General features: G+C 35.7%; 1 protein-coding gene across 7 annotated transcripts in view; it reads left to right on the top strand.

Moving 5' to 3' along the window:
* Positions 1-27,628, top strand: part of Thoc2 (THO complex subunit 2) — a 114,554-nt gene that overhangs the window by 35,044 nt on the left and 51,882 nt on the right. For all 7 annotated transcript variants that reach the window (XR_007830166.1, XR_007830167.1, XM_051141056.1 and 4 more), the window contains exons 5-15: positions 1,009-1,079; positions 2,135-2,256; positions 3,124-3,257; positions 11,135-11,301; positions 15,679-15,771; positions 16,944-17,099; positions 17,838-18,010; positions 19,103-19,298; positions 25,934-25,975; positions 26,385-26,515; positions 26,615-26,716. Coding sequence is in view for 5 of the 7 variants with exons in the window: in XM_051141056.1 (XP_050997013.1) it covers positions 1,009-1,079; positions 2,135-2,256; positions 3,124-3,257; positions 11,135-11,301; positions 15,679-15,771; positions 16,944-17,099; positions 17,838-18,010; positions 19,103-19,298; positions 25,934-25,975; positions 26,385-26,515; positions 26,615-26,716 (1,387 nt within the window). In the remaining 2 variants the exon portion in view is untranslated. The remainder of the gene's footprint in view (positions 1-1,008; positions 1,080-2,134; positions 2,257-3,123; positions 3,258-11,134; positions 11,302-15,678; positions 15,772-16,943; positions 17,100-17,837; positions 18,011-19,102; positions 19,299-25,933; positions 25,976-26,384; positions 26,516-26,614; positions 26,717-27,628) is intronic.

Below are 27,628 nucleotides of genomic sequence, written 5' to 3'. Positions count from 1 at the left end.
AGTCCTAGCACTAGGGAGGTAGAAGCAGTGGATCTTTGAGTTTGAGCCAGATGTATTAGGTAATGAGACCTGTCTTAAAAAAAGAGGAAGTGGGCAGTATGGTGGCTTACCTGTTATCCCAGTGCATGGGAGGCAGAGACAGGATATCTTGGGCAAGCTTCCTAGTTAGACTAGCCAAGTTGGCAAACTTTGGGTTCAGTGAGAGACCCTGCCTCAATAAAGTGGAGAGCAATTGAAGAAGACACTCGACATCATCCTGTGGCCTCTATACACATTGTTAATACCATACTTTTACTATGCACATTGCACATATAGACTCAGTAAAAGAGGGCCTAGAGGACCAAACCAAGAACAATAAAATAGGCCTCTTTTGCTATTGTTATTATGACTCAGCATCTTACTATTTAGTCTGGGCCAGTCATGATCTTGATCCTTCGTCCTAACCTTTTGGGCCTGAGATTACTGTAGTGTGCCACCAAGCCCAGCTAAATTAAAAGAGATTTTTGTTGTTACGCAGTTCAACTTGGCCATTAAGGAATAAGTCTTTATCTTAGCATCTCTGACAAGTGGTCACTTAAACTTTGCTAGGGTTTTTTCCTTTTTGAGAATAATATTTTTATTTCTAAGATTTTGTGTATATATCCATATACGTGACGTGACAGGGTCAGTCATCAGTATTAAGAGAAATTAAAGTGTTTATATATGTATGAAAGATAATGTTATTACATTTTATAATTTTTCCAGATTCAGAATGAGATATTATTCAATTATATTTATTTTTGAGACAAGGTATTTCTGTGTAGTCTGGTCTGACCTGGAGCTCACAGTATAGACCAGGTTGGCCTTGAACTTGTCATCCTCATGTCTCTTGCTTCTGGGTCCGGAGATTACAGGTGTGTACTAACATACCTGGCCCAGAAAGAGGCATTTAAAAATAAGTTTTGAAGAAGATGTCTCTTTTAGTAGTAGAAAGTATAGAAAAATGAAACTCTTTTCTTCCTGTTATAGATATCGAGACAAATTGTTTAGAAGAAAAAAGCAAGAGAGACTATTTTACACAATTGGTATTAGCATGTTTGGTAAGTTTTTAAATATACTTTCTCCTTCTAAATTTTGCATTCAATAAATATAATCTCAGTTAATCTTTTTAAATGGAGGAAGATATTGACATTCAGTTGACTTCATGATAAGGTGAGATTTAGATTTTGGAATGGTTTGTGAAATTGGGCACGCAATTTCTGTGAACTAATCATAATTCTAAATTACTTAATCTATGCATATAAAAACCCTTAGTGAGTGGGGCAATGGTGGTGCATGCCTTTAATTCCAGCACTTGGGAGGCAGAGGCAGACAGATCGCTGTGAGTTCGAGGCCAGCCTGGTCTACAAAGCGAGTCCAGACCAGCCAAGATAACATAGAGCAACCCTGTCTCGAAAACCAAAAATAAACCAAAAAGAAAAAAAAAAACCCTTAGTGATATTTCTGACCTAGTGAGTTTCCTAATATACAAAAAGGTAAGCAACTGTAAAGTAAGTAGAATTTATTGTAGGTTGTTCTTTTTCTTTCTTTCTTTCTTTCTTTCTTTCTTTCTTTCTTTCTTTCTTTCTTTCTTTCTTTTTGTCTGTCTATCTATCTAATTTTGATTTTTTTCGTGGCAGGGTTTCTCTGTAGCCTTGGCTGTCCTAGACTCACTTTGTAGACCAGCCTGGCCTTGAACTCACAGTGATCCACCTGCCTCTGCCTCCCAGAGTGCTGGGATTACAGGCATGTGCCATCGTGTCCAGCCTGTAGGTTGTTCTTAAGCTGATTTTTTCTTGTACTGTCTTTATTAGTTAGGGATAAAAATTTGAGGTAGTTAAAAAAAAAAAAAACCACAAGTTTGGTGTGAATGTGGCTTAGCTGCTAAAGTGCTTGCCTAGTATGCATAAAGCCATTTTAAAGTAATTTTTGAAGGAGCTATATATTTTATATTTTGGTATTTGGAGAGTCATTTTGTTGAGTTGAAATCTAGGCTTTATAAAGATATAATGTGATTTTGTATTCTTACTTTGGAAAGATTATTTGAATATTTTTAAGATTGGGCGCATAGTTGAAATGCTAAAGAATAAATGGTCTTTAACATTTTTTAATGCAGTATTTAGTTTCAGACACAGTTCTGAAGGAACGCTTGGATCCAGAAACTTTGGAATCATTAGGGCTTATCAAACAGTCACAGCAGTTCAACCAAAAGTCAGTTAAAATCAAGACAAAACTCTTGTAAGTATACGTGGTTTTGTTACAGAGCAAGTAGCTGAATGTTTATTTCTCATTTTAAATAGTAGCAGTTTCTAAAAGGTGTTTTTAAGTCTACTTTTTGTTTGTGGTCAGCATTTTTTCTTCTAAAACACTTAAATTGTTGAGTTTTCAGTGAGCTATTCCTATGTTAAAACCTTGTCCACTTTTGAGTTTGAGATAACATTGTTTCTAAGAAGACTTTTTAAAAAGATTCTGTTTATTTTGTGTATATGAGTGCTCTATTTGCTTGTACACCTTCGTGCCAGAAGAGGGCATTAGATCACATTATAGATTGTTGTGAGCCATCATGTGGTTACCAGAAATTAAACTTGGGATCTCTGTAAGAGCAGACAGTGCTCCATGGCTCTCTCCAGCCCCCTTAAGAAGACTTATTTTAAATGATGTGTTTGTGTGTGTGTCTATATGTGGGATATGTGTAGGTGCCCTCAGGGACCAGAGGTATTGGATTCCTCTGGAATTGGAGTTATATGGACATTATGAGCTGCCTCATATAGGTGCTGGGAACTGAACTTGAGTCCTCTGGAAGAGCAGCAAGTGCTTTTAAACTGCCGAGCTACTTCTTCAGATCCATATTAAACTCTTAGGTTATTAGCATTAAATATTTTATAACCATGGCTATATTCATAGTCAGTAGTTTGTTGGTCATAGTTTGTTGGTGTGTTCTTGTTAACTAATATTGCTTTTTATACTAGATGATACACAAGTTAAACTGTAATATTCATTCTCATGATTGTGTTAAGTTAATAATATTCAGAGAGAGTGTACTACATTGTGAAAGCTTGATAATGGAAATTAATTTTATCCTTTTAATGGTATTTATGATTTCAGTTATAAGCAGCAAAAATTCAATTTATTAAGAGAAGAAAATGAAGGTTATGCCAAGCTGATTGCTGAACTGGGACAAGATTTATCTGGAAATATTACTAGTGATTTAATATTAGAAAATATCAAATCATTAATAGGTAAGCCAACTTATGCCTATAATATACATGTGTTATTAAGATAAACTTTATTTTAACTTTTGGAAGACATCCATAAAGACAAAATGAATTATCCTCAGCTATTTACTGAGTTAGAGTCAAGCCTGGAGAACAGGAGATCCTTTCTCAAGAAACAAAACAAAGAACCCCCAAACCTAGAATCACATAACTTTTATTTTCAGTATTTTATCAGTATTTAAAACATTTATCATGATCTTTATGAAAAATGTGTTTGTCATTGTTACCTGTTTGTATATTAGCGCTTGTGTTCTAACACTTCTGTTTGTAAATTCTAACTGTTTCTCAGACATTTTTTATAGAGAGAAAACTTTAATAAATGTTTGGAGAACTCTAGACTCCTGGTGACATATAGTCATTTTGAACTCGATTTACAAATAAATTTATGAGGGACTTTGATACATATTTTATCTTAATTTTTGAAAGTAGCAGGATATTGCACGAATATAACAGAAAAATGTTCTCTCTAGTTTTAAAATAGCATTTCTGTCACATTACTTTTGTATTGAACATTTGACAAAAGTAGCTGACATTTATAGACAGGAGGAGTGAATAGGGTAATCCTGGTTTTTTAAGATTGGCAGGATGTCCTGGAATTATTTATTAGGTGGTGTTCTAGCTAGGGAATATTTTGACGTTGTATAAAATCATATGTTTTGTGATCCCCAGGAGGAGTGTTATTTCCTGCCTCACTAGCTGCCATTTATCCTCAGCTTGTTTTTTTTTTTTCTGTTTGTTTTGGCATTTATATCTGACTAAGGCACACAAGTTGCCTGCATCCTTATTCTCTTCTACTGCTTTATGTAGGCATTCTGATAAAGCTTTATTTATTTCAGTTTTCCTTATTCTTTGGCTTGGCTTTTGGTGACTCCAAGTGTAGAAGCTAAGGCTACATTCAGCTATAATTTACCTTTGTCTTTGAGGTCAGGTTCTGGTAGCTGATCTAGTTTCTTTTCTACTTCTATCCTATGGTGATTGAACATCAGATGAGTGAGCCACTAGCCCTGAAGGACTCTTGACTGTGTCAGTGACCTGTTTTAAAAACTCCTCTGGTACAGATTTCTTTTCTTTCCAGAGTAGGCTGTGCACTTTCCCCTGCAGATTCCCCCTTTATGTAGCTTGTGAAGCTTGTCAGTTGTTCCATATTGTACTTTTCTTCCTTGTACTGTGTCATGTCCTTAAGATAGTGTTCCCTCCCTCTTAAGATCTCATATTATGGAACCCCTCCCAGCATTTGCTATCACTTTATCTCCTTTTATGTGCATGTCTCTTTTTCCTGTTTTTTTTTTTCTTTCTGGGTTTTTACCTTTTTTATGCCTTTGTCATTTTGGGAGCATTTCAAAGACTGATTTTCTTGAAGGTATGCTTTTATGTAACTGTAAAGTGTTCAATCCTCTCTTTTCTTCAACTTTGCTCTCGTAGAAAAGAGGTTATTATCTCTGTAGAACAATGTGACAACATCTCCACTTCAGGCTCATGATCCACATGATTAATGGTCTGCATTTATTCGAATCTATCTGGCATCTTGTCAAGTGTGGTAGACACAGATGCACTCAGATACCATCTTCTCAAGGCTTCCCTGGTCACCACTCTCAGCAATGCTTATTTTTCTCAGGCTGTTTTTCTTGTTAGCACTTACCACAATATCAAGTGCAGTTGGTCCTCCATTTCTACAATGTTGAAAATATTCATGGGAGAAATCTGTTACAAGTATTTATACTGTATTAGTTTTGTGATTTAGACTATGTAAGAACATGTATACCGGGTGTGGCACTGTTGTATCATGTAGTGGTTCTACATTTAGTGTTTTCGAGGAACACTGTCGAACCACTTTAAATTCCCACCAGTAATAAATAAGAATTTCCTGTATCCTCACCAACATTGTGCTGTTGATTATTTTCTTGGTGAGAGCCATTTTGAAAACCATGAAATGGTCTTTCAAAGCAGTTTTCATTGCATTTTCTGGATGGTTAAGGAATACTTGAACACGTTTTCAAGTATTTACCATTTATATTTCTTCTTTTGAGTACTGTTCATTATCCTTTTTGCTGATAGAGTGAATTTTTTTGGGTGGGGTGGGGTTGGAGTCTTTTTTTCCCCCAAACAGGATTTCTGTGTGTAAAGCCCTGGCTGTCGTGGACTCACTTTGTAGACCAGGCTGGCCTCAAACTCACAGAGATCCGCCTGCCTGTGCCTCCCGAGTACTGGGATTAAAGGCATGCGCCACCACGCCCGGCTGTGGTTGGAGTCTTTTTAATCATTATATTCTACTTACTAATTTCTCATTTGATTAGTAGTTGGCAAGGTTTTTTTTCTTGTTCTTCACACTGTCTTTTTACTATGGTGATCATTTAATTTGCTGTGCAGAATCTTTTATATCTTATATAATTTCATTTGTCAATTCTAGGGATCATTTCCTGTGCTCTTGGAGCCCTTCACAGAAAGTCCTTGTCTAGGCCTAAATTGTGAAGTATTTTCTTTTAGTGTTTCAAAGTTTCAGGTCTTACATTAAGGTATTTGATCCATTGGAATTACTCTGGAGGAGGAGAGATGTGTGTCTACTTTCCTCTACATGTTGGTATCCTGTTTTCCTGGCACTATTTGTTGAAATTAGTTTTCAATATATGTTTCTGGCAACTTTGTCAAAAATGACATACTTCTGGTTTATTTCTGGATCATCTAGTTTATTCATGTGCATACAGTATTTGTTAGTGTGCTTCTGTAGTGTAATCTGAGATCAGGTATTGTGTTATCACCAGCATTATTTTTATGCTAAGGATTGCTTCGCTATTTAGGATCTTTTGTTCTTCTATAATGGAGTTTTAATTTTCATTGTGAGACAGTTTCTCCATGCCTCTCTGCTGGCTTAGAACTTTGTCTGTAGACCAGGCTGACCTCAGTCTTATAGAGAGTGGCCTGCCTCTGTCTTCCGTGTTCTTGAATTAATGATGTACATCACATGCCTGGCCATGTGTGAACTTATTAATGTTTTCTTGAATTTGGTCTTTTTGGACAGATTTTGCACCTCTTTTTTCAGAGAAATTGATCTGTTTGTTGTTGTGTTCTGATCTGCTATTGCTATCAGGATAAGGCTGATTTTTGTAGGATGAGTGTGCTATCTTTTCTTCCTTTCTCTTTTGTGGAACAGTTTCAGAAGTATTGGTATTAGTACTTTCTCAAATGATTGGCAACATTTGGGAGTCAGTCTGTTCAGCTGTGGGCTTTTCTTTTTTGAGGAGGTGCTTTTAGTTTCAATCTCATTGCTTATTACTGGTCTATTTAAATTGTATCTTCTAGATTTGATTTTGATGGATCTTATGTGTTTTGGAATTTATCTAGTTCTTTTAGATTTTCTCTGTTTGTAAAATATAAAAGTTATCAGAGTATTCCTTAATGGTCATCTGGATTTTATTAGAGTCTGTTATAAAATTTTCCCTTTCCTTTCTGATTTACTGATGTGGGTCTTTTCTTTCTTTGGTTTGTTTGATTAGGGTATTAATCATCCTCATTTCAAAGAACCGTTTTATTGTTTTGTTGATTCTGTGTTCATTTAGTCTCCATTTGGTTAATTTTTTGCCTCCATTTTTTGGTATTTTTTTGCCACCTACTGTTTTGGGGGGTTGCCTTGTTCTTATTTTTTTCTGTGGCATTGGGAGTATATCATAAGCTTACTGATTTTAAAAATGTAAACATTCATACTCTTTTCTCTTAAAACTGCTTGAGCTCTATATTGCATAGGTTCTGGTAAGTTGTGCTTTCACTTTTCACTTTGAATTTTTAAATATTTTTCTGATTTCTTCAGTGACCCATTTTAGTTATCCAAGAATATATTGTTCAGTTTCCAACTGAACAATTTGTGACTTGTGTCATTTCTTTTGCTATCAGTTGTTCATTTTGTTCCATCATGATCTGATAAAATAACTTACTTTAGTTCTTTTGTATGTGTGAAGACTTTTTTGTCTTGTACTTATAGTAGGCTCCATCGATCGCTTGTAAGGATGTGTATTCTATATCTATTTGATAGAATATTCTGTAGATACCTGCTCATTTAGTCTGTAGTGGACTTGACCTCTGGCATATCTCTGTTAAGGGAAACAGAACAAAAGAAAGCATCTGCCACCTGCCATGGCTGTTCATTGCTTTAGTCCTCCTGTACTTGGAATTTGCGGTCCCTTGTCTTTAGGTATCCAGTGCAGCTCAGTTTTAAGCAAAAAATTAATTCTGAAGATGATGTTTGTCTCAATCACTGTACTTTGAGTTACAAAGTGTCAAAATGAGATTTCTGCCCACCACTATTTGTGGAGGAATCACTGTCTTCAAATCCTACATTTAGATTTGAGGCTTGTGAGGCCTGTGCCCTGGTCCCAAAGTAGGCATGTCAGTCTCTTTTGAACAGGGTGACCTATCTTACCTATTGAATGGGGCTTCTGCTTTCTCTAAGCTCACTGGGGAGCCATGTGGCTGTATCTGGCATGCTTGTCTTGTTTTCTTTTCAGTGTGTTACCTGTTTTTTTTTCTTCTTGACAATTTGTAGCTGTTTAATCAGTGCCATTGAATTTCCAAGCTTTTCTACTTTCTCACTTTGGAATAGTGTATTCTTTCTTACACTGCCTCATCTCTTTAACTGGGTCATCCAGAAGCTGTTTTTAGTCCAATGTCCTATCACAGCTTCATTTGTTGGTATCTAAGGTTGAAGATTCAGTGTGGAAAAGTAGGATGTGAGTCTTTTCTCTTTCGATCTTATAGGTTCTTTTAGTTGCTTGAAATATGACCAGAGAAAATTAAATGTTAAGCCAAATAATTCTTTGGAAGATTTGTGGATATTTAACTCCTTTGACTACATTATTTTGAGAATGCTTGGTATAATCTGGATATAAAATTTATTCACTCCAGATTTATATTGTTATTGTATCAGCTTTTTAGATAATCTCTTTGAAAGGAAAGTCAATTGGTTTCCTCCTTCACCTAAACCTTTCTTATAGTAGCAGTACTACTACCGATGATGATGATGATGATGATGATGATGATGATAATAATAATAATAAATGTCTTCTTTGTGTAGCCCTGCGTATCCTGGAGTTAGATCTGTAGACCAGGCTAGCCTTGAACTCAGAGATCCGTCTGCTTCTGCCTTCCAAGTGATGGAATTAAAGCTCTACACCACCATCCTAGGCACAACTTACTTTCTTTCATTTTTCTTTCTTTCATTCATTGATTTATTTATTTTTATTTCATGTAACGCATCCTATCTTTCTTTCTTTCTACCACCTACCTACCTACCTATTCTTTCTTTTTTTTTTATTCTTTCTTACAATATATCCCAACTGGAGACTCCACTCCTCCCAGTCCCCCTCCCACTGCCCCTCTCCTTCAGATCCACTGCTCCTCTGTTTCTCTTCAGAAAAGAGGGGGCTTTCTAGTGATATCAACCAAATATGGCATAACAAGATGCAATAAGACTAGCCACAGTCCCTTGTATCAAGGATAGATGAGTCAGAGACACCCCCAGTTGACTGTGTATTTGAAGTTTCTATTCCCTACTGTGCAAAAGAAGATCATTATTAGTGTTCTCAAGCTTACCTTTTTAAAAATAATTTCAGGATAATCATGCTTTTATTTTAAGTATATTTTCTGCATCTTGAACTATTGATTCTTGGTTTAAGATGTATTTTATTATGGCTTTTTCTTTTTATAAATAGTATTTCTGAGAAATCAGCTACTATAGATTTTTATTAGCTTGTTTCTTTCTTTTTTTTTTTTAAGATTTATTTATTCTGTATACAGTGTTCTGCCTGCATGTACACCCGCAGGCCAGAAGAGGGCATCACATCACATCACAGATGGTTGTGAGCCACCATGTGGTTGCTGGGGATTGAACTCAGGACCTTTGGAAGAGCAGGCGATGCTCTTACCCACTGAGCCATCTCTTCAGCCTGTTTCTTTCTTTGTATGTTGGAGGTGTGTGTGTGTGTGTGTGTGTGTGTGTGTGTGTGTGAGAGAGAGAGAGAGGGGGGGGGGCAGTGGGAGAGAGAGGGAGAGGGAGGGGAGGGAGGGGGAGGAAGAGGGAGGGGGAGAGAGAGAAGGGGGGGGGGAGAGAGGGAGAGGGAGGGAGAGACACCTCCCCTCAGGTGTCTTCATTGCTGGAGACTGAACTCAGGACCGTACACATACTAATTAGATACTCCTTCTACTAAGCCGTGTCTATAGCCTTTTAACCTTTTAAAAAAGGAATTCTTCCTAGTTGTTATTTTTAAATTAAAAGCATGGTTTCCTCTGTCTTTTAGGTATATCCTATGATCAACATGATTATTGAATCTGTTAATTTTTTTGTCATTCCTAAAATTTATACATGGACCTCTCTCCTACACTATTCCTTTACACTGTTACCTTGGTTTGTTGTTTTCCTGTTAAGAATTCAGTTTGGCTTTATCCTTACAAAAGTCATTGTCAACTTAATCATATTTCTTGCTTTAATCTGGTTTAATTTGTTGTAATATCCTATCTGTCCATCTTTTGATAAACTGCAGTTACTTTCAGTGCATTTCTTCAGTGATACTCTTTTTAAAATTTATTTTTCTTTATTTTACATTTACTTATTTTAATTTACTTTACATTGGTGTTTTGCCAGCATGTTTGTCTGTATGAGGGTGTCAGGTCCCCTGGAATTGGAGTTACAGACAGTTGTGAGCTGCCATGTGGGTGCTGGGAATTGAACCTGGATTCTTTGGAAGAGCAGTGCTCTTAACCACTGAGCCAACTCTCCAGCCTCAATCAATGATCATTCTTAAAAAGGCATGGTCTCTCCTTATGGATTGAGGTGGCAGTGTCTTAATTGTGTATCACAAGCTCATTATACTTAGTAAAATTTAAATGGAAGAATGAGTCCATGGTCATTTCAGTTGTCATTTTTTATTTTTCCACACGTTCTATTCCAGGGTGATTTTTATATTTCTGCAAAGGCATAAAGCTCTTTCTCTCAGCTGGGTGTGGTGAGCACGCCTTTAATCCCAGCACTCCAGAGGTAGAGGCAGGTGGATCTCTGTGAGTTCAAGGCCAGCCTGGTCTACAAAGTGAGTCCAGAACATCCAAGGCTACACAGAGTCCCTGTCTCGAAAAAAAGAAAAGCTCTCTCCCTCCCCCACCCGTCTCTCTCCTTCTCCCTCTCCTTCTCCATTTCTCTCCCCCTCCCCCTCCCCCACTACCCTCTCCCTACTTTCCCTCCTCCCTCCCTCCCTCCTGTACATATTCTGCTGTTGCTGGAACTTCTGTCTTCTGCTCCTCAGGGTGTGTGTGTGTGTGTGTGTGTGTGTGTGTGTGTGTGTGTGTGTGTGTGTGTGTGTGTGTGTGTGCGCGCGCGCGCACGCTGATTGATGTAACTGGTGGTTGAGTTAGAGAGGTAGGCTTATGATTTCTCTGAGGATCACATGTCTGTTGATTCTTAGGAGAAACAAAAGCCTTTCTAAGACACAAAAACACAAGAGAGCCTATGTTATACCACAGCTGTCATTTGAAAAAATAACTTAGGATTGCTTGCTGATTGTTTACTTTTACTATTATACAAAACTCTAAAGTTAAAAAAAAGTTTCAACCCTTCAGTGTGGCTTCTTTAAACTACTACAGTAACCAAAGACATCCCATTCCACTGCTTATTTCAATTTTCATTTATAAAATATGTGGCTTTAAAAATATTCTTGAGAAGATTTTCATCTGAAGGAGAGGGACAGACTTTGAACATAAGCTATTAAAATATTTTTCTCTTACTATATATTGTCATTATTGATGACTTTACTAGAGATGACATAGAATCACTTTTGAACTTACATGTATCTCTTCTGTTTCAGGATGCTTTAATCTGGATCCCAATAGAGTTTTGGACGTTATTTTAGAAGTGTTTGAATGCAGGCCAGAACATGATGACTTCTTTATATCTTTATTAGAATCTTACATGAGTATGTGTGAACCGCAAACACTGTGTCATATTCTTGGGTTCAAATTCAAGTTTTACCAGGTAAAAACATTTATATATATATATGTGTGTGTGTGTGTGTGTGTGTGTGTGTGTGTGTGTGTGTGTGTGTGTGTGTGTGTGTTTGTGTGTGTATGTGTGTATGTGTATAGTTACCTTCATAATTTTATATGTGTAGTTTATTTTTTATTTGCACTGTATTATTTGCTAGTTTCAGCTCAAACATTTCAGCTGAGGAGAAGTGGAAAGCTAATGATGCGCAGTGACGAGAGTTATATTAATAGTATAAATGATCTGATGAGAATATCTGGAGAAAAGCAGAATTAAATTTTGCCTCAGGAGACAGGGTCTGGTAAAACTTGGAGTAGGAGTATGTTGAGAATTTTCTATGTGGAAATAACTAACTGTGAGACTAAAGATTGGTGGTGTGGGAATTTGTAACCAATTAAAGGAATGCTCTGTAGCCTTATGTGCCTGTATTTTAACATGGGAAAAGGAGTAATAGAAAATTGTCTTGGATAGATACATGCATATTAGATTGTTGTAGGCCTTTGGCTGTATATTATTTTAGGATTTGGTTATTTATATGAAGGCTATTAGAATTTTTAGGGATGTTAAGAAGTACTTGAAATATATTTTACATTAATTTTACTAAATTAGCATAGCAACTGAAGATTCCCTATTTCTCTGGTTACCTCTCATTCATTCTGTCATGTTATTGCCACTGCTATTTTCTAAAAGATTTAATGGGGGTGCCTAACTACTGAAAAGTACTTTTTGCTGGTATTAAGCTTTTATTAAAAAATTAGCCACAACTGCTTTTTATTTTCCTACCAGAGGCTTGAGAGCACACTCTTAATATAGGGAAATAAGTCCAAGCATTTCATCAGATTTAAAAAGGCATCTTGATTGTTTTAGATTTGATCAGGTAACCAATGGCTGAAATGAAAATGTAGAGGAAATTTAACTTGATACATGATTAATTAAAATAGCTTACATTTTTGGGGTGTATACCTTTCAGATCATATCACAGTGTTTTTGAGTAACAGCAAGTTAATTATCAGTTTTAGAATTTAAAAGTTTTACATGGACATATTGCTAGTGATTTAACCAGTGTGTACCTATGAATATTTTATACTATTTGAATAATACTTTTGTATTTTTAAAATATTTTGTATATTTTAAAATAAATGTTTAATATGTAGTTTTGAACTTTAAGTATAAGAAATACTTGATGCTAGAAACAACCTACTGTTGTAAGAAATACCTCTCAGACTGCTGTTTCCTATTGCTAGAACTATCTTGTTATTATGAGAGTCTAGTCTTAGGGTTGAAGGGAAGGAAGCATTGTGAGAGGTTTTAAACTATTTGTGATTGTGTGAGGGAAAGTGTGTAAATGAAGTCTTCTTTAGGCTCTTAGGAATGTGTAGTCAACCTGTATCTTGGTCCCTTCCCGAATTTCACTGTCCTCTTTTCCGGCAACTACCTGAAAATGTTAACTCCTTCTTTTCATAACTTATATATTGACAAAACCATTTAAAGGGGAAGGACAGGGATATTAAGGAGCAAGCCATTTTTATCCTATTGGAGCCAAGCTGGTTGGTAATTAGTTGAAACTAACTTATTCCTAAGTATAAAATTTTAATTGTAATACCCAAGATACTCATTAAGAAGCAGAACAGGACAAGAAAGAAATAAAAATGGCACACAAACAAAAGAACCTAGTGATGTAGGAAATAAGGAGCAAAAATCAACTAGCAAAATGCCCAGAAAGCTTGTCCTCACTACTAACTCTTTTAACCATGAAATCAATTTCTCTGATTCAAAGTCAGCTTTTGGCAAAGTGCATTAAAAACAAAAAACAAACAAACAAAAAAGTGACCCAGCGGTATGCTAGGTAAAAGAAAATAATACAAATGTATAAATAATTTGAAAGTAGCAATATAGAAGCAGATATTTTATTTGCATATAGGAGAAAGCTGTGGTGCCTGTATCAACAAAAGACAGTCTGGGCCCTGTGGTACACGCCTTTAATCCCACCACTGGGAGGCAGAGGCAGGTGAATCTCAGTGAGTTCGAAGCCATCCTGGTCTACAAAGTGAGTCCAGGACAGCCAAGGCTACACAGAGTAACCCTGTCTTGAAAAACAAAACAATACAAACAAACAACAGACAGGGTTGAATTCAGGTCAGAAATTGTTATGAAATGATGGACAGTCTATAAGACTGACAATCCATGAAGGGGTTTTATGTGTTATAGTAGTTATAAACACAAATGTGCTAATCAGCATTGCCTCTAAATTCATGAAGCAGAGGGAGCAATTTATATTTGACCTTAGAGTATGAAAACGGTTTTTTAAAAGATGTATTTATTTATTATTATATCTACAGTGGTCTGCCTGCATGTACACCTGCAGTCCAGAAGAGGGAATCAGATCACATTATAGATGGTTGTGAGCCACATTGTGGCTGCTTTGAATTGAGCTCAGGACCTTTGGAAGAGCAGTTGGTGGTCTTAACCTCTGAGCCATCTCTCCAGCCCGAGTATGAAACTTCTTGAGATGAATTGTCTAGAATAGGATTAAGGGCACAGTGCAAGTGCTTATAATATAGTCTATTCAGAAACCTCAGAAGAGATTGGCAATGAGTTAAATAAGCTTTTGTGAATTTGCTCTTTAATGAGATATTGCCAATAGACTAGACTGATGTGAAATTTATCCTGTGATAATTATTTACCACTTGTTTACCCTGTTCTTATCAACTATCAAATTAACTAGATGTTTTGGGAATGATGGGGCCTACTGTAATTCAAGTACTCGGGATGCTGATGCAAGAACAGATTGAGTTCTAATCTTACCTGGGCTACATCTTGAGACCCTATCTCAAAATATAGCAAAATAGGGGGTTGGAGAGATGGCTCAGAGGTTAAGTCCACTGGCTGCTTTTTCAGAGGTCCTGAGTTCAATTCCCAGCAACTACTTGGTGGCTTGCAACCATCTATAATATGATCTGATGCTCTCTTCTGGCCTACAGCTGTACATGCAGGCAGACCACTGTATACATAATAAAAAATAAAAAATAAATAAATGGTAAAATAGTATAAAGCACTACATCACACAAAGGATAATAAAATAGTAGCCACCCTTAACAATAAGTCAATACCCAACAATAACAGAATACATTATTCTTAATGCACACAGAACATTCTCCAATATGAGCCATATATTTAGAATTTAGACCACAGAATATTTCAGATTACAAAATGTCTTGTGATCACATTTGTAATCATATTTGATTATAGCGATAGGGATGGGCAGTGATGTGAAATTTCTAAATTGGCTGTTCTTCCAAAGGTCCTGAGTTCAATTCCCAGCAACCATGGTGGCTCATAACCACCTATAATGAGATCTGGTGTCCTCTTCTGGTGGGCAGGCAGAATACTGAATTTTTTTTTTTAAAGAAAGAAATACAGCAAAATAGTATCTTCTTTAAACAATACAAATTAGTTTGATTCTAGTCGTTTTATGTATCCCAAGTGTTTTGGTTCAGTGTTGTGGGGACAAACACTTAATATGTTATCAGTGTTTGCATTTTATTTACATCGGACTTGTTATTTATTACTAGTTGTTCTATTGACAACAGAAGTTTAAAGATTAGTTTCAGTGACTACAGTTGTTTTTCTAGACATACCAGACCCTCATAGTTTGTCTGGAATTAACTTTGCCATTCTGTGTTTTAATGTTGATTTATTTATCTGAACTGTTTTGAAGAGGAAGTCGGGTGTAAATAGACATACTTAGCATAAAGTTCAAGACATAAAGGTATAGAGGGTGTACTTCCACACTTGGCAGCTGTGCCTATCTACATTGCATGGCCGCTGAGAACTACTTGAACAGCAAGTATTAAAACAAAACAAAACAAAAAACCAAAACAACCACAATAACAAATTTTATAAGCAGAAATGCAGATGATGTTATACAGTTTAAATCTCACATTCTGTTCAAGTCTCAGCTCTTACTCAAATATTCTTTTTTTTGTTTTTGTTTTTTTGTTTTTTGAGACAGGGTTTCTCTGTGTAGCCTTGGCTGTCATGGACTTGCTATGTAGACCAGACCGGCCTTGAACTCACAGAGATCCACCTACTTCTGCCTCGTGAGTGCTGAGATTAAAGGCGTGTGCCGCCATGCCTGGCTCAAATATTCTCATGCATTGTAGAAGATGCTTAGTTTCAAAATAGATTTTTTTATTTTTTACTCATCTGAAAATGTTTTGGGTTGCTGGCAAAAATCTTTGCCCCACTATTCAGATGTTTTGTTTTATAATGGTGAATAGTGAAGTGTACTTAATTTTTATTGATAATTGGTAGAAAAAATAAGATTTTAATTTTACTTTATACCTTAAGGACTTTTTCCTCTTTCAGGAACCAAGTGGTGAGACGCCCTCATCTTTGTACAGAGTTGCAGCTGTCCTTCTGCAATTTAATCTCATTGATCTAGATGATCTTTATGTGCACGTAAGTCAAGTGCTCTGTTAAGAGTGTTTGTTTCTGCCTCCCAAGGGTGGGGAAGAGGAGTAGGCAATTATATAGCTGCTGGATGTAGATGCCTAGGTTTTATTTTTTTAAAGCCGTACATTATTTCTTTGCCTGCCTTAAAAACATCTTTGACCAACTATGGAAGTTGAATTCCTCTTAGTCACACAGGTTTCAAGATTGGATATATAGCTCTTTTTAATCACCACCAATACTTATTTCATGGGAGAAAAGTCAAGCACTGAGCAATGCAGTTTCAGGCTTTTTTGTTTTATATGTGACTTGTAGGAATTAGGGGATTGCTTAGATACTGCTAGGTAAACATTGCTGTACAGTGTATAGTATTTTACCTTTAATGTTCACTGGTTGTTTGCCTTACTTAACCGTAGCTATTGAAATACATTATGCATTTTAGGGGGGGTAGAAATTTCTCTTAGTTTCTAAGTGAAATTAAGTAACTTGGGGGGCTGTGTTTTTGTTTGTATCAGGTTTATTATTATGAAATGCTCATAGTAACAATCTTCCACATGTTCAAGGTAGAACTGGATTTGAGATAATCAACCCTCACTATGGAGGGTTGACAGGATACATGCCACTTTGTTTTTTGTATTTATCTAGAAACTAGTTTATGACTTATAATGAGATACGACGTTATTAATAGTTTTTGTAATTGAAAAGAAGATTCAAGTCTACTCTTTTGACATAGATGTCATACTTTATTTAGTTTGAAGTTTGGCTTTTAAAGGGGAAATACATGGCTTTTGTTATTTTTAGTGGTATTGGAGGTCAAACATCAGGCCTAGTCAAGCTGGGCAAACTTTGTTTTACCATTGAACACCCCTCCTCCTGTGTTTTTTCAATGGAATAGGTACATATTTTGGGTATATTTATAAATTAAGTGGCAAACTAATTTAGAACTTTTAGCATACCAAAGATATGAAACATTTACTTCTAAGTGACTTTAAAATGTGCACAAAACTCAGGTATTAACTTTTTAAAATTATTGAACAATAAATCAGACTTATTTGGAAAGAAGCCATAAATATGAATTAGATGGTCTTATTTATAGATGTACTAATTGAAGAATCATATCTGTTTTTATATGTGCAAGCTGTTTATATTAACTCTTAAAAATTTTAATGATCCATTTTTAGCTCCTTCCAGCTGATAATTGCATTATGGATGAATACAAACGAGAAATTGTAGAAGCTAAACAAATTGTAAGAAAACTCACAATGGTTGTATTGTCTTCTGAAAAACTTGATGAACGGGACAAAGAAAAGGACAAAGATGATGAGAAAGTAGAGAAGGTACATCACTTAATCTAGTCAAATTTACATTGTTTAGAATTATGAAGTTTAATTTCTCGTCGTTTATCACTTTATGGACGTATAATTCCTTAATTTTGATTATGTAGAATTTGATTTGGGTAATACTCATTTGGATTTTAATAAGAACGGTATCTTTTTTTTCTTCGAGACAGGGTCTCTTTGTATAGCCTTGGCTGTCTTGACCTCACTTTGTAGACCAGGCTGACCTCAAACTCATATAGATTTGCCTGCCTCTGCTTCCCATGTGCTGGGGTTAAAGGCATGTTCCACCATGCCTGGCCTCAAGAACGGTATCTTAACAAAGAAAATTGCTCTGTTTTTTTCTTGTAAATTTCAAAATAGAAGAAAATCACAAAATCTATTGATTTTATTTTTTCTGTCTATATAATATTCTTCAAAGCCTAAAGGGACTCTCAAATATGAGTAGATTCTAATGTCTCTTGCACAATGTAACATTAAGTCCAACTTAATTCCAAGTTTATAAATTGTAATGCCTATGTATGTGCTAAACAGGAAAATAAAACAACAGAAAATAAGGAAAAAAAAAAACCTCAAAAGATCCGATTACTTTTTTCAAGTCACTAAAAATTCAGGCAATTATTGTTAAATTTCCAGAATTTGCAACTTTGTTGATGTACATTATTATGATATTTAGCTCAAGTTTTAAAGAGAAATATATGTATACCAAATATCATTGTTATATTTGTTCATTTTTAGCCACCTGATAACCAGAAGCTTGGTTTGTTGGAAGCCTTGTTAAAGATCGGTGATTGGCAGCATGCGCAGAACATTATGGATCAGATGCCTCCATACTATGCAGCATCACATAAACTAATAGCTCTTGCTATTTGCAAGCTCATTCACATAACTGTTGAGCCTCTCTACCGAAGGTTTGTTATTCTATACAAAACATTAAGATATAAATAGTTTTGGATGACTGAGAAAATCTGTGTATTCCTATCTTTTCTCTTTAATTCTAGCATATCTACTACTATATTTTCTAAAAACGTAAGGACTATTCACAGTGCAGTCAACCATGTGTACACATCTTCTCTCCTAATTTCCCAGTGTTCTAGCTGCAGTATAACATGAAAACTATAGGTTAAGCTTCTGGAGTCTGTATTATTGAGAATGAAAATACCTTTCTCCTATTTTGAACTTTTCTTCTCGGGAGGCAGAAAGTTCCTCTCTTTTTGTTGACCTTAGTGGAACTGTTTAATCTGGGGCTAATGACTCTGAATGAAGATACTATTCTTCTGACAGTCAGGCTGTGGTTTGGGAAATTACTAATATAATTCCCTTTATTATCAAAAAATGTGTCAGCTAGTCCTATGGACGTCAGCCTATTTGTAAGGAACTTAGGAGCAGTATTGGCAGCAGCTCTGGCTTCAGCCTCATAGATAAGAGCCTGTTTCAAAAGCCCTCACCTTCTTGACTTGTGTGTAGCTGCTAGCTGCTGCCTTTATTATGACCTGGGGTGTATGTAGACAGTGTAGGCCTCTTCTTCTCAGAGATTGACCCCTACAACTTCAAAGTAAGACACCTGCTTAGCATATGAAAACTCTGGGCATACTGTCCTTTCTAGTATGACCACTTTGATTGTACAGTTATCTTACCTACTATTACTTCCTCATACTCAGTGTATGGGGTAGATCCCAGATTGAGAAATGTTTTATTTCATCTTGTTACACATCTGAAGTCATCCCTTAGTCTTCATTCCTTTAACCTCTGTGCTGGTCAAGCTTAACTTAAAATCATATGTTTAATGTTACTTGAGATGTACCCATAGAGTTCCTTTATTTAAGTTGCTATTTTGAAACATTTTTCTGAGTTTTGCTTTTACACTGTTGAATTTGTTTTTATTTTTTGCCCGTGAGTGGTAATTAGAATAGATAAAGCAAATATGAACAAGAAAACGATTGTGTGAAGATATTGGAGATTATATAGTACATAGATTTCTAAATCTTGCTTCTTTTTTATAGAGTTGGTGTTCCTAAAGGTGCTAAAGGCTCACCCGTTAGTGCTTTGCAAAACAAGAGGGCACCGAAGCAAGTAGAGAGCTTTGAAGATTTGAGGAGGGATGTATTCAATATGTTCTGTTACCTTGGCCCTCACCTTTCTCACGATCCCATTTTATTTGCAAAAGTCGTGCGCATAGGCAAGTCATTTATGAAGGAGGTCAGTAAGATTTTTCTTCCTAGTAGAAAATTAAACTTTGAAATGAAAATGTTATGAATATATTTGTTTTCATGCGTATTTCTAAAAACAAAGTAAGTATGATTTAAGGAAAGTTGTGTTGAGGAAACTTACTGAGTTTATGGAAAGCCATTGTGTTCCACTGGTGATTGTATGTATGTTTAAAGACCCAGAAATAGGTACATGATTCAAGTGCCTCCCTTAGGAAAATCTTTGGATGAATGTCTACATTGTGAATTCCATCATAACTAGCACTTCCTTACTATCCTTTTCCGTTACCTGTCTTTTATGTATTATCTTGCATGCAGTTTTGAGTCATTCCTATTAATTGTTTGGAGTCTTTCCAACCTCAAAGAGCACTAAGCCTATAATTCTAATTTTTACTTATTTTTGGTGATAGGGATCGAGCTTGGGGCTTTGTATGTTTTAAGTATGTGGTCTCTTGTGGAGTTTCATTCCCAGCTCCTTGGTTTTCTTTTTAAGTAAAGGTTTTATTGAAAGAAACTATACAGCTGGGCGTGGTGGCACACACCTGTAAGACCAGCACTTGAGAGGCAGAGGCAGGAGTATCACGGTGAGTTCAAGGCCAGCCTGGTCTACTAAAGTGAAGCCAGGACAGCCAAGGCAACACAGAGAGACCCTGCCTCAAAAAACAAACACAAAAAGATACTGTTCTTATTAAAATCCAAATGAGTATTATCCAAATCAAATTCTATATAGTCTACACAAATTCTACACAAAGAGACTGAAACATAATTCAAAGCTGTAAGCATTGCACTGGGCAGAATCTAAACTGCTAATAATCTAACAATAAACTAAAATAAACTACTTTAATCCTTATAGCCTATATATATCCAAGCACTTAACAATCTGATCCTCCTCTGGTGGCTTCACTCCTGCAGCTGCCACCTTCAACTGTCAACTCCCAACTCTTAACTGTCAACCACTCCAGGCTCCTCCCACCTCCTGCGGAAGTCCCGCCTTCTACTTTCTGTCTTTTTGTCCAGCTGATTGGCTAAACAGTGCTTTATTGTCAACTGCTACATGCACTCAAGGCATTCCTCCACAGCCATAATAATCAGTAGACTATTTCATAGCACATACTGCTATCTTCTGTTATTTTACTTAGGTTAGTTCACCCTCTGTGTTGTTGGTTTTGGTCACTATAGTTTTGCTTTTTCTATGATCTCATGTAAATAGAATTATATGTTCTCTTTTCTGATTTTTTTCACTTACTGTTTTGAGTTTCATTCATTCAAGTTATTGCATGTGTAGGTCCTTTTGCCAAGTAATTATATTTCACTATGCAAGCATAGTCATTGATAGGTTTACTAGGTGATAGAAATTTAGGTTAGTTCTGTGACTTATCTATATTTTTGGGAGGCATGTTTTTGTGTTGCCAGAAATGGTTAGTGAAATAAATATATGTTTAGCTCTAAGAAACTGTAAAATCACCTGATGTTTTGCCACACTTTTAATCCCAGAACTCAGGAGGCAGATGCAGGCAGATCTCCCTATGGGTTTGTGGTCAGCCAGGATTACAGAGCAAGCTCTAAGTCAGCCATAAATTTGTAAGCAGATCAATGTCTAATGTGTGGAACTCTTACATATCAAGATGTACATATAAGTATTGTTACAAAGATATATAGTTATTAGAGCTGTCCCGCTCTCTTTCTTTCCCCCATTTTATGGAAGTGAGCTCTTCTATCACTGCTTGTTGTGCCTACTTCATTCTATTCTTTAGTTCATTAATTTTCTTTAGTGTACAAAATAATGAGTTTCATTAAGACATTTTTCTATAGATATATATCATAGTACTGTGTTCATTCATACCCCACCCTTTTCTCTCCTCACCTCCTACCTCTTCACCTTGATGGCCTCATATCTTTCCTCCACTCCATTCTATTTTTAATGGAAGGATAAGGGAAAAGAAAGATAACCATTTTGGCCATTATGGGCAAGAAGAAGTGTATGTCTTGTTATTACTGGAGTTGTGATAGGAAAATTAGGAAAATGAATTTTCCCCAGTAGTGTGAACTAGAATTTAGGTATATTTTTGCTCATTAAAATATTTTACCAACCTAATGTGGTGATGCATGCCTGTAATTGTGGCATTTGGAATGTGGAGGCAGGAGACTATTTAAGCCCAGACGTTTGAGAATCACCTGGGCAACATAATGAGGTTATGTGACATAGCAAAGCCCTAAAGAAACAAAACTTTACGATCACTAGTCATTATGTTCTATATTATAGATTTAAAAAGGCTTTTATTGAGATCCATTTTGAATTTTTCATAAAATTGCTTTTAGATATTGTATAGGACTTTAGTTCCAAGCAATGTATTTGCAATTACAAATACTACTTGTATATTGAGGTTGTTATACAACTCCTATTTTTAGGAAGCAGCTTATATATTTAGAAAAGAAATAATGTAATCATATAACTTATACTCATTTAAAATCTTTTTTTCTCTGATTTTGTGTGTGAAAATCTTTAATAAATTTGTGGAGTCTATAAGACTTTCTTGTAGAGAGTTTACCAGACTATAGCATGTATTACAATCACCTGCAGGGCTTACTAAAATGCAGAATGTTGTCTGTAACTTCAGTTTCTGATCATTAGGCATTGGGTAGAAGGTGAAAGTTTGCCTTTCTAACATGTTGCCTGGTGATATTGATGCTGCTGGTCCAAAGATCCAATTGTTACTCTACTATTATATTAAGCTTATTGATACTCCTTTTGGGACTTAGAGAAGGTGTCAGTGACTAATAATGTAAAAATCTGACTAGTAGTCACTGCTGTCCTCTCTGTTCCACCACCCTGGGCATTTCTCTCCGTAACATACTGTGTGAAGACAAGCCTTATGAACAGAGAAACCCACAGTTCTATCATACTTCAAAAAATTTCCTCTGTATCAGACTTCTTGACTATAAAAGAATGTTGAGATTCCAAAAGAATACATGGCAGTTCACAGAGTGGGGATGTGTCTTGTTTTGTTAGTAATCCATCTTGCCATTGCCTTTGATGAACCTTTATTAACTACAGGCCTGATTTTCTACTGGTGTTTCCTAGGATTACTTGGCTGCACTTGTGTATGTCCTGATTCTGGGGAAATTTAAACTAAAATATAAGAGTACATTTCTTTAAACAGATTTAGTGTTTAAGCTGTCATTTGCTCAAAGGTTAGGTGTATATGTTATTGATTGTTTTATAATGGGAACTGTTTAAATTTATGAATATATAACACTGGAAAAAATGAAAGACTTTCCAGGTGTAACCTCCCATTCCTGTAACTCTCTCTATGAGTTATATTTTTAAACTCCAAATTATTATTCATATTTTATTTTGATATTTAGTCCAGGCTTGCTTTAAACTCAAAACCCTCTTCCTCTATCTCCTGAATGCTTGGATTTCAGGCATGACATTGCTACTACCCTCTGAAGTTTTTACTTGATTATTTATTTTTTTAATTTGGATTTATATGTGTAGATGTTTTGCCTCTACTTATATCTGTATCATACGTGTGTAGTGTCTGCAGGGCCCAGAACTGGGCATTAGATTCACTGGAATTGGAGTTACAGATAACTACTAGCTGCCTCATGGGTACTGAGAGTTAGACCTGGGTCCTCTAGAAGAGCAGTCATTGGTTTTAACTGCTGTACTACCTCTCCAGGCCAGTGCTAAATTATTTTAATGAGACCTGTTTTGGATCCTTTCTACCAAAAAAAGGGTTTTCATACAATAGTTTTGAGGCACATTTGAGATGTTTTTTGGGGGGGGAGTGGTGGTGGTTCAAGACAGGGTCTCTCTGTGTAGCCCTGGCTGTCCTGGACTCGCTTTGTCTATCGGGCTGGCCTCAAACTCAGCGATCTGTCTGCCTCTGCCTCTCTGCTGTGATTAAAGGTGTGTGCCACCATGTCCTGCATTTGAGGCCCTTTTCAATCTAATATACCATACCTAGTATGTATTTAGTAATTGGTAGTTAGTATAAAGAATATTTAAGTTAAAATAGTATCGTAATTTTTACAGACATTCTAGTCACAAATCTTAAGTTTTTTTTTTAATCACAGGTCATGTAGCATTTGAAATATTCATGGGTTAAAGGCACTCAGTTAGGTCATTAGTCATAAGAAGCTATTTGTTGTTGTTATTCTGAATATTGTTGTACAGTGCCATCATCTGTTCTGCCTTTATAGAGTGATGTTGGGACTCCTTATTTCATTCTGACGATGGCCTTTCTAAACATAGTTGAGTGTTCTCTTTTTACTTATGTTTAAAATTCAAATTCCAAAATCACTTCAGACATCTTTTAGCTGAAAAGCTGTCACCTCAAAGTTATGAACTGTGTTTTCTTTTCTCTTTGAAATCTCAGTATATTCCACTGCACCTTGTACCCACTTCCTTACATCTTTTTCCTGTTTCAGCCTGTTTACTACAGCATTGAGTATTGTATGTTACCCCCAATCTAAAAATGAAGTAAACTAAAAGAAGAAGAAAATATAAATGGGGTAGAATGTGTTTTTCTTCTTTAAAAAGTTGCTTTATCAGCACTCAGGAGGCAGAGGCAGGTGGATGACTGAGTTCGAGGCCAGCCAGGGCTACACAGAGAAACTTTGTCTTGGGGGACAATGCTTTAATTTGCATGTCCCTCCTGATTATTTCTGTTTAATACTTGCTGTAATGAGCTTTTGATTAGAAGGTTTAATATTCTTCTAGGTAGCTTTGTTTTCTTTATCATATTATTTTATTTATTTTATTTATTTATTTATTTTTTTGCTTACTAAATCTAAAGAATTGACACGTGGACATTTAGAAACTTGAGTTACTCAGGGAAGTAAACCACCTAAGTTACTATGAAAATATTTTATTTCCATGGGAAAAAACTAAGTGGTTTTTACATTTTATTTTATCAAGTTTGTTTAAGTCAGAGAATATTGAGAAAACAAAACCTTAAACAGAACTGGGTTTCCCGATTATGGCCTATACTTGTTTCTGCCTCCTATCGTATACACTGTATGTTACCTGATTTACTAGTTCCCTATTTCAAAGACAACAACATCAACAACAAACAATAGCTATTTAGTTTTGTTTCTGCCAGGCCAGTCTTCTATAAGACTTCCTTATTTGCTGACAAAATATATGTTGACTCAGGTGTATTAGTGAAAGAGAACCATATTTTTTAGAAGCTGCCAATTAGAAAAAGGAAATATGTTGGTATGCACCCTGAATCATTTTTAGGTAAAACAAAACACTTTGACTTCTCTAGTAACCTACTCAAGGCATACAAATACCCTTCCTGAACAAGAAAATCAAATGTTTGTTGTTGTACCACAGCTTTTCCTTCCCAGGCTTGATTGTTTGAATTCCACCTTTCCTTGATGTCTAGATTGCCCTTAGTTATTAGTCCTTTATTTGTATTTTTGGGTTTTCTACCCTTAAACACATGCACACCTATAGGCGTCAACTAACAGTTTTCTTGATTGCTTGAGACCAGGATCCTTTCTGTAGCTCTAGCTGTCTTGGAACTCGGTCTGTAAACTAGGCTGACTTCAGACTCTCAGGGATCTGCTTTCCAAGTGCTGGAATTAAAGGGGTGTGCCACTATGCGTAGCTTTCACAGTATCATTTTTAAGTGACTAGAGAGCGTTGTCTAACAAGCCACTTCAGGGTTCAGTCTGTATTGGGATAGTACAGACCAAAAGATGCAATTTTTTATTTTTTTATTTTTATTTTTATTTTTGTTAGCAGTGTCATGATTCTTTGGGACTTATTTTTCATTGAACACTTTGGTAGTGGTGAATTATTACGCAACTAAAGTTCATTTTCTTAATTTTCACTTTTGCTTACATTAGTATTTGTATTGCCTATGGTCTTAGGAACTGAGACACTGCTCAGCAAAATCACAGTTATGATGTAGCAACAAAAATTGTTTTATGGTTGGGGTTCATTACAACATGAGGAGCTATGTTAAAGGGTCGCAGCATTGGGAAGGTTAGGAACTATCTGGATTGAAAGTGTAAATACATTAGAGTTAAATGATTGTGATGGTTACAGTTTTATTAAATTAAGTTTAGTAATTAATGTGTAATATGAGTTTTAGGAGGCTTTGGTTTGGCACATAAAACCAATACTTAGGTTGGAGGTATAGACCAGCTTGCCTAGTGGGCCTAAAACCCTGGCTGGGGTTGATTCCCAACGTAAACTGAGTATAGTGGCACACACTTCTAATCCAAGCACTTGGGATGTGGAGCAGGAGGATCAGAAGTTTAAGGTCAACATGGGCTAGATAGAGATTTGAAAACCAGCCATGGCTACATGAAACCATGTCTCACAGACACATGTGTGCACATGCCCACATACAAACACATGTACACACACACACACACACACACACACACACACACACACACACACACAGGACTAACCACACGCTACCCCATTTATACTTAAAATTAGAGGTTAAAAATACACATGAAAATTTAGAATATTTATTTGTAATAAGTTATATTTTAAATATACACATATGTAAAGGCAAACAACTAATATGTAATTCTTTTCAAATTATAAACTAAGGCAGAAATCAACTTTTAACATTTTATTATTGTTTTAAATTTTAGTTTCAGTCTGATGGAAGCAAACAAGAAGATAAAGAGAAAACGGTAAGAGATTGAAAAACTTGGATAATGGGTATGTTTGCAGGATATAGCATGCTGAGTATTTTAATGTGAACAAGATTTAATTATCTTTGGAAATAATTATTTTATACTTTATATGTGCAATACAGCCTTTGGCAGCTCAGTGAAAATTTTCTTTTAAGACTAACATCCTGTTTTTGAAGATTGTCATACTGTATAAGGGAAAAGGTTAAACCCCTCGTTGCCTTGCTACCTTCTCTTCTTCTCTTACCTCATTTGCTCTGATAGAGAAAGGACAGTGATGGATGGGATGGGGAGTTACATATACTGTGTTATGAGATTTTAAAATGATGATTCCTTTAAGACTGTTATATGTATTTTGAGATATATTGAAATAAACCTCTTAATGAAGTAACTCTTGTTTTCTTCTTAGGAAGTTATCCTTAGCTGTTTGCTTAGCATTACTGACCAGGTATTGCTTCCATCTCTTTCTTTGATGGACTGCAATGCTTGCATGTCGGAGGAACTATGGGGAATGTTTAAGACATTTCCTTATCAGCATAGGTAAATATTTATTCAGATTGTTAACTCCTATTAATTAATTCTAGTGCATTAGCATCTGTGCATTTAATGTTTTCTAACTTTTCATCTCATTTTTAAAAGATATCGTCTATATGGCCAGTGGAAGAATGAAACTTATAACGGTCACCCACTTTTAGTAAAAGTTAAAGCTCAAACAATAGACAGAGCCAAGTATATCATGAAGTAAGTTTTTTTAAATATTAATCTCAAATATGTTGATATAATTTACTTTATTTCAGCTATCTTGTTTAGAGTCTCAATTTTGAGACAGCTTTTAAATATTTGTTAAAGGTATAGATAATTATATGTTGCAGCTAGACTGACAGTTTTTATGTTAACTAATTTTAGTTACAAGTTAATGTTTTATGTATTTATGTGTGTGTGTATGCACGTGCGCGCCCTGGTATGCATGTGAAGGTCAGAGGAGAGTGGGAGTGGGTTCCTTCTTTACTGCACTTGTATCTTAAGAGTCAAACTGTTCATAAGAGTCATAGTAATTCTACTTTCTTGTAAGTTATTTGAAGCTTATGAAAATTATATACTTTATGCTTGCATTAGTGTAGAAGCTAAATACACTTTCATATTTGTTTTAATAAGGATTTTGTCAGTTGTCCAGCCTTTTATAAATCCAGTTATGGGGGCTGGAGAAATGGCTCAGGGGTTAACAGCACTGGCTGCTCTTCCAGAAGTCCTGAGTTCAATTGTGAGAAACCACATGTACAACCATCTATAATGAGATCTGGTGCCCTCTTCTGGCATGCATGTGTATCTGCAGGCAGGACCCTGTATACATAATGAATTAATAAATCTTAAAAAAAAATAAATCCAGTTATGATTTTTCTAATTAAGAGTCATATATTCTTTGGTATGTGACTAGGTACAATAGTTTGTAATGATACTGTGTTTGCCCAGTGATATTATCTTTGGACACTGTCTACTGGGAAACAGGCATGTGCATGGACACAGTTTGTCTTGGTAGGTGTTGATACATAGAATAAATATAATGTGGTGTGAAGATAGAAAAGAGAAGAAAATATCTAATTAGTTAATTGGGGAAGAAGTTATTACAGGAAGTAATTGCTGGAGAGGCCATTT

Source organism: Acomys russatus, chromosome X (assembly GCF_903995435.1).
Source record: "Acomys russatus chromosome X, mAcoRus1.1, whole genome shotgun sequence".
NCBI classification, from domain to species: domain Eukaryota; kingdom Metazoa; phylum Chordata; class Mammalia; order Rodentia; family Muridae; genus Acomys; species Acomys russatus.
The sequence above is the reverse complement of the archived record's forward strand: the minus strand, read 5'-3'. Positions and strand labels throughout refer to the sequence as shown.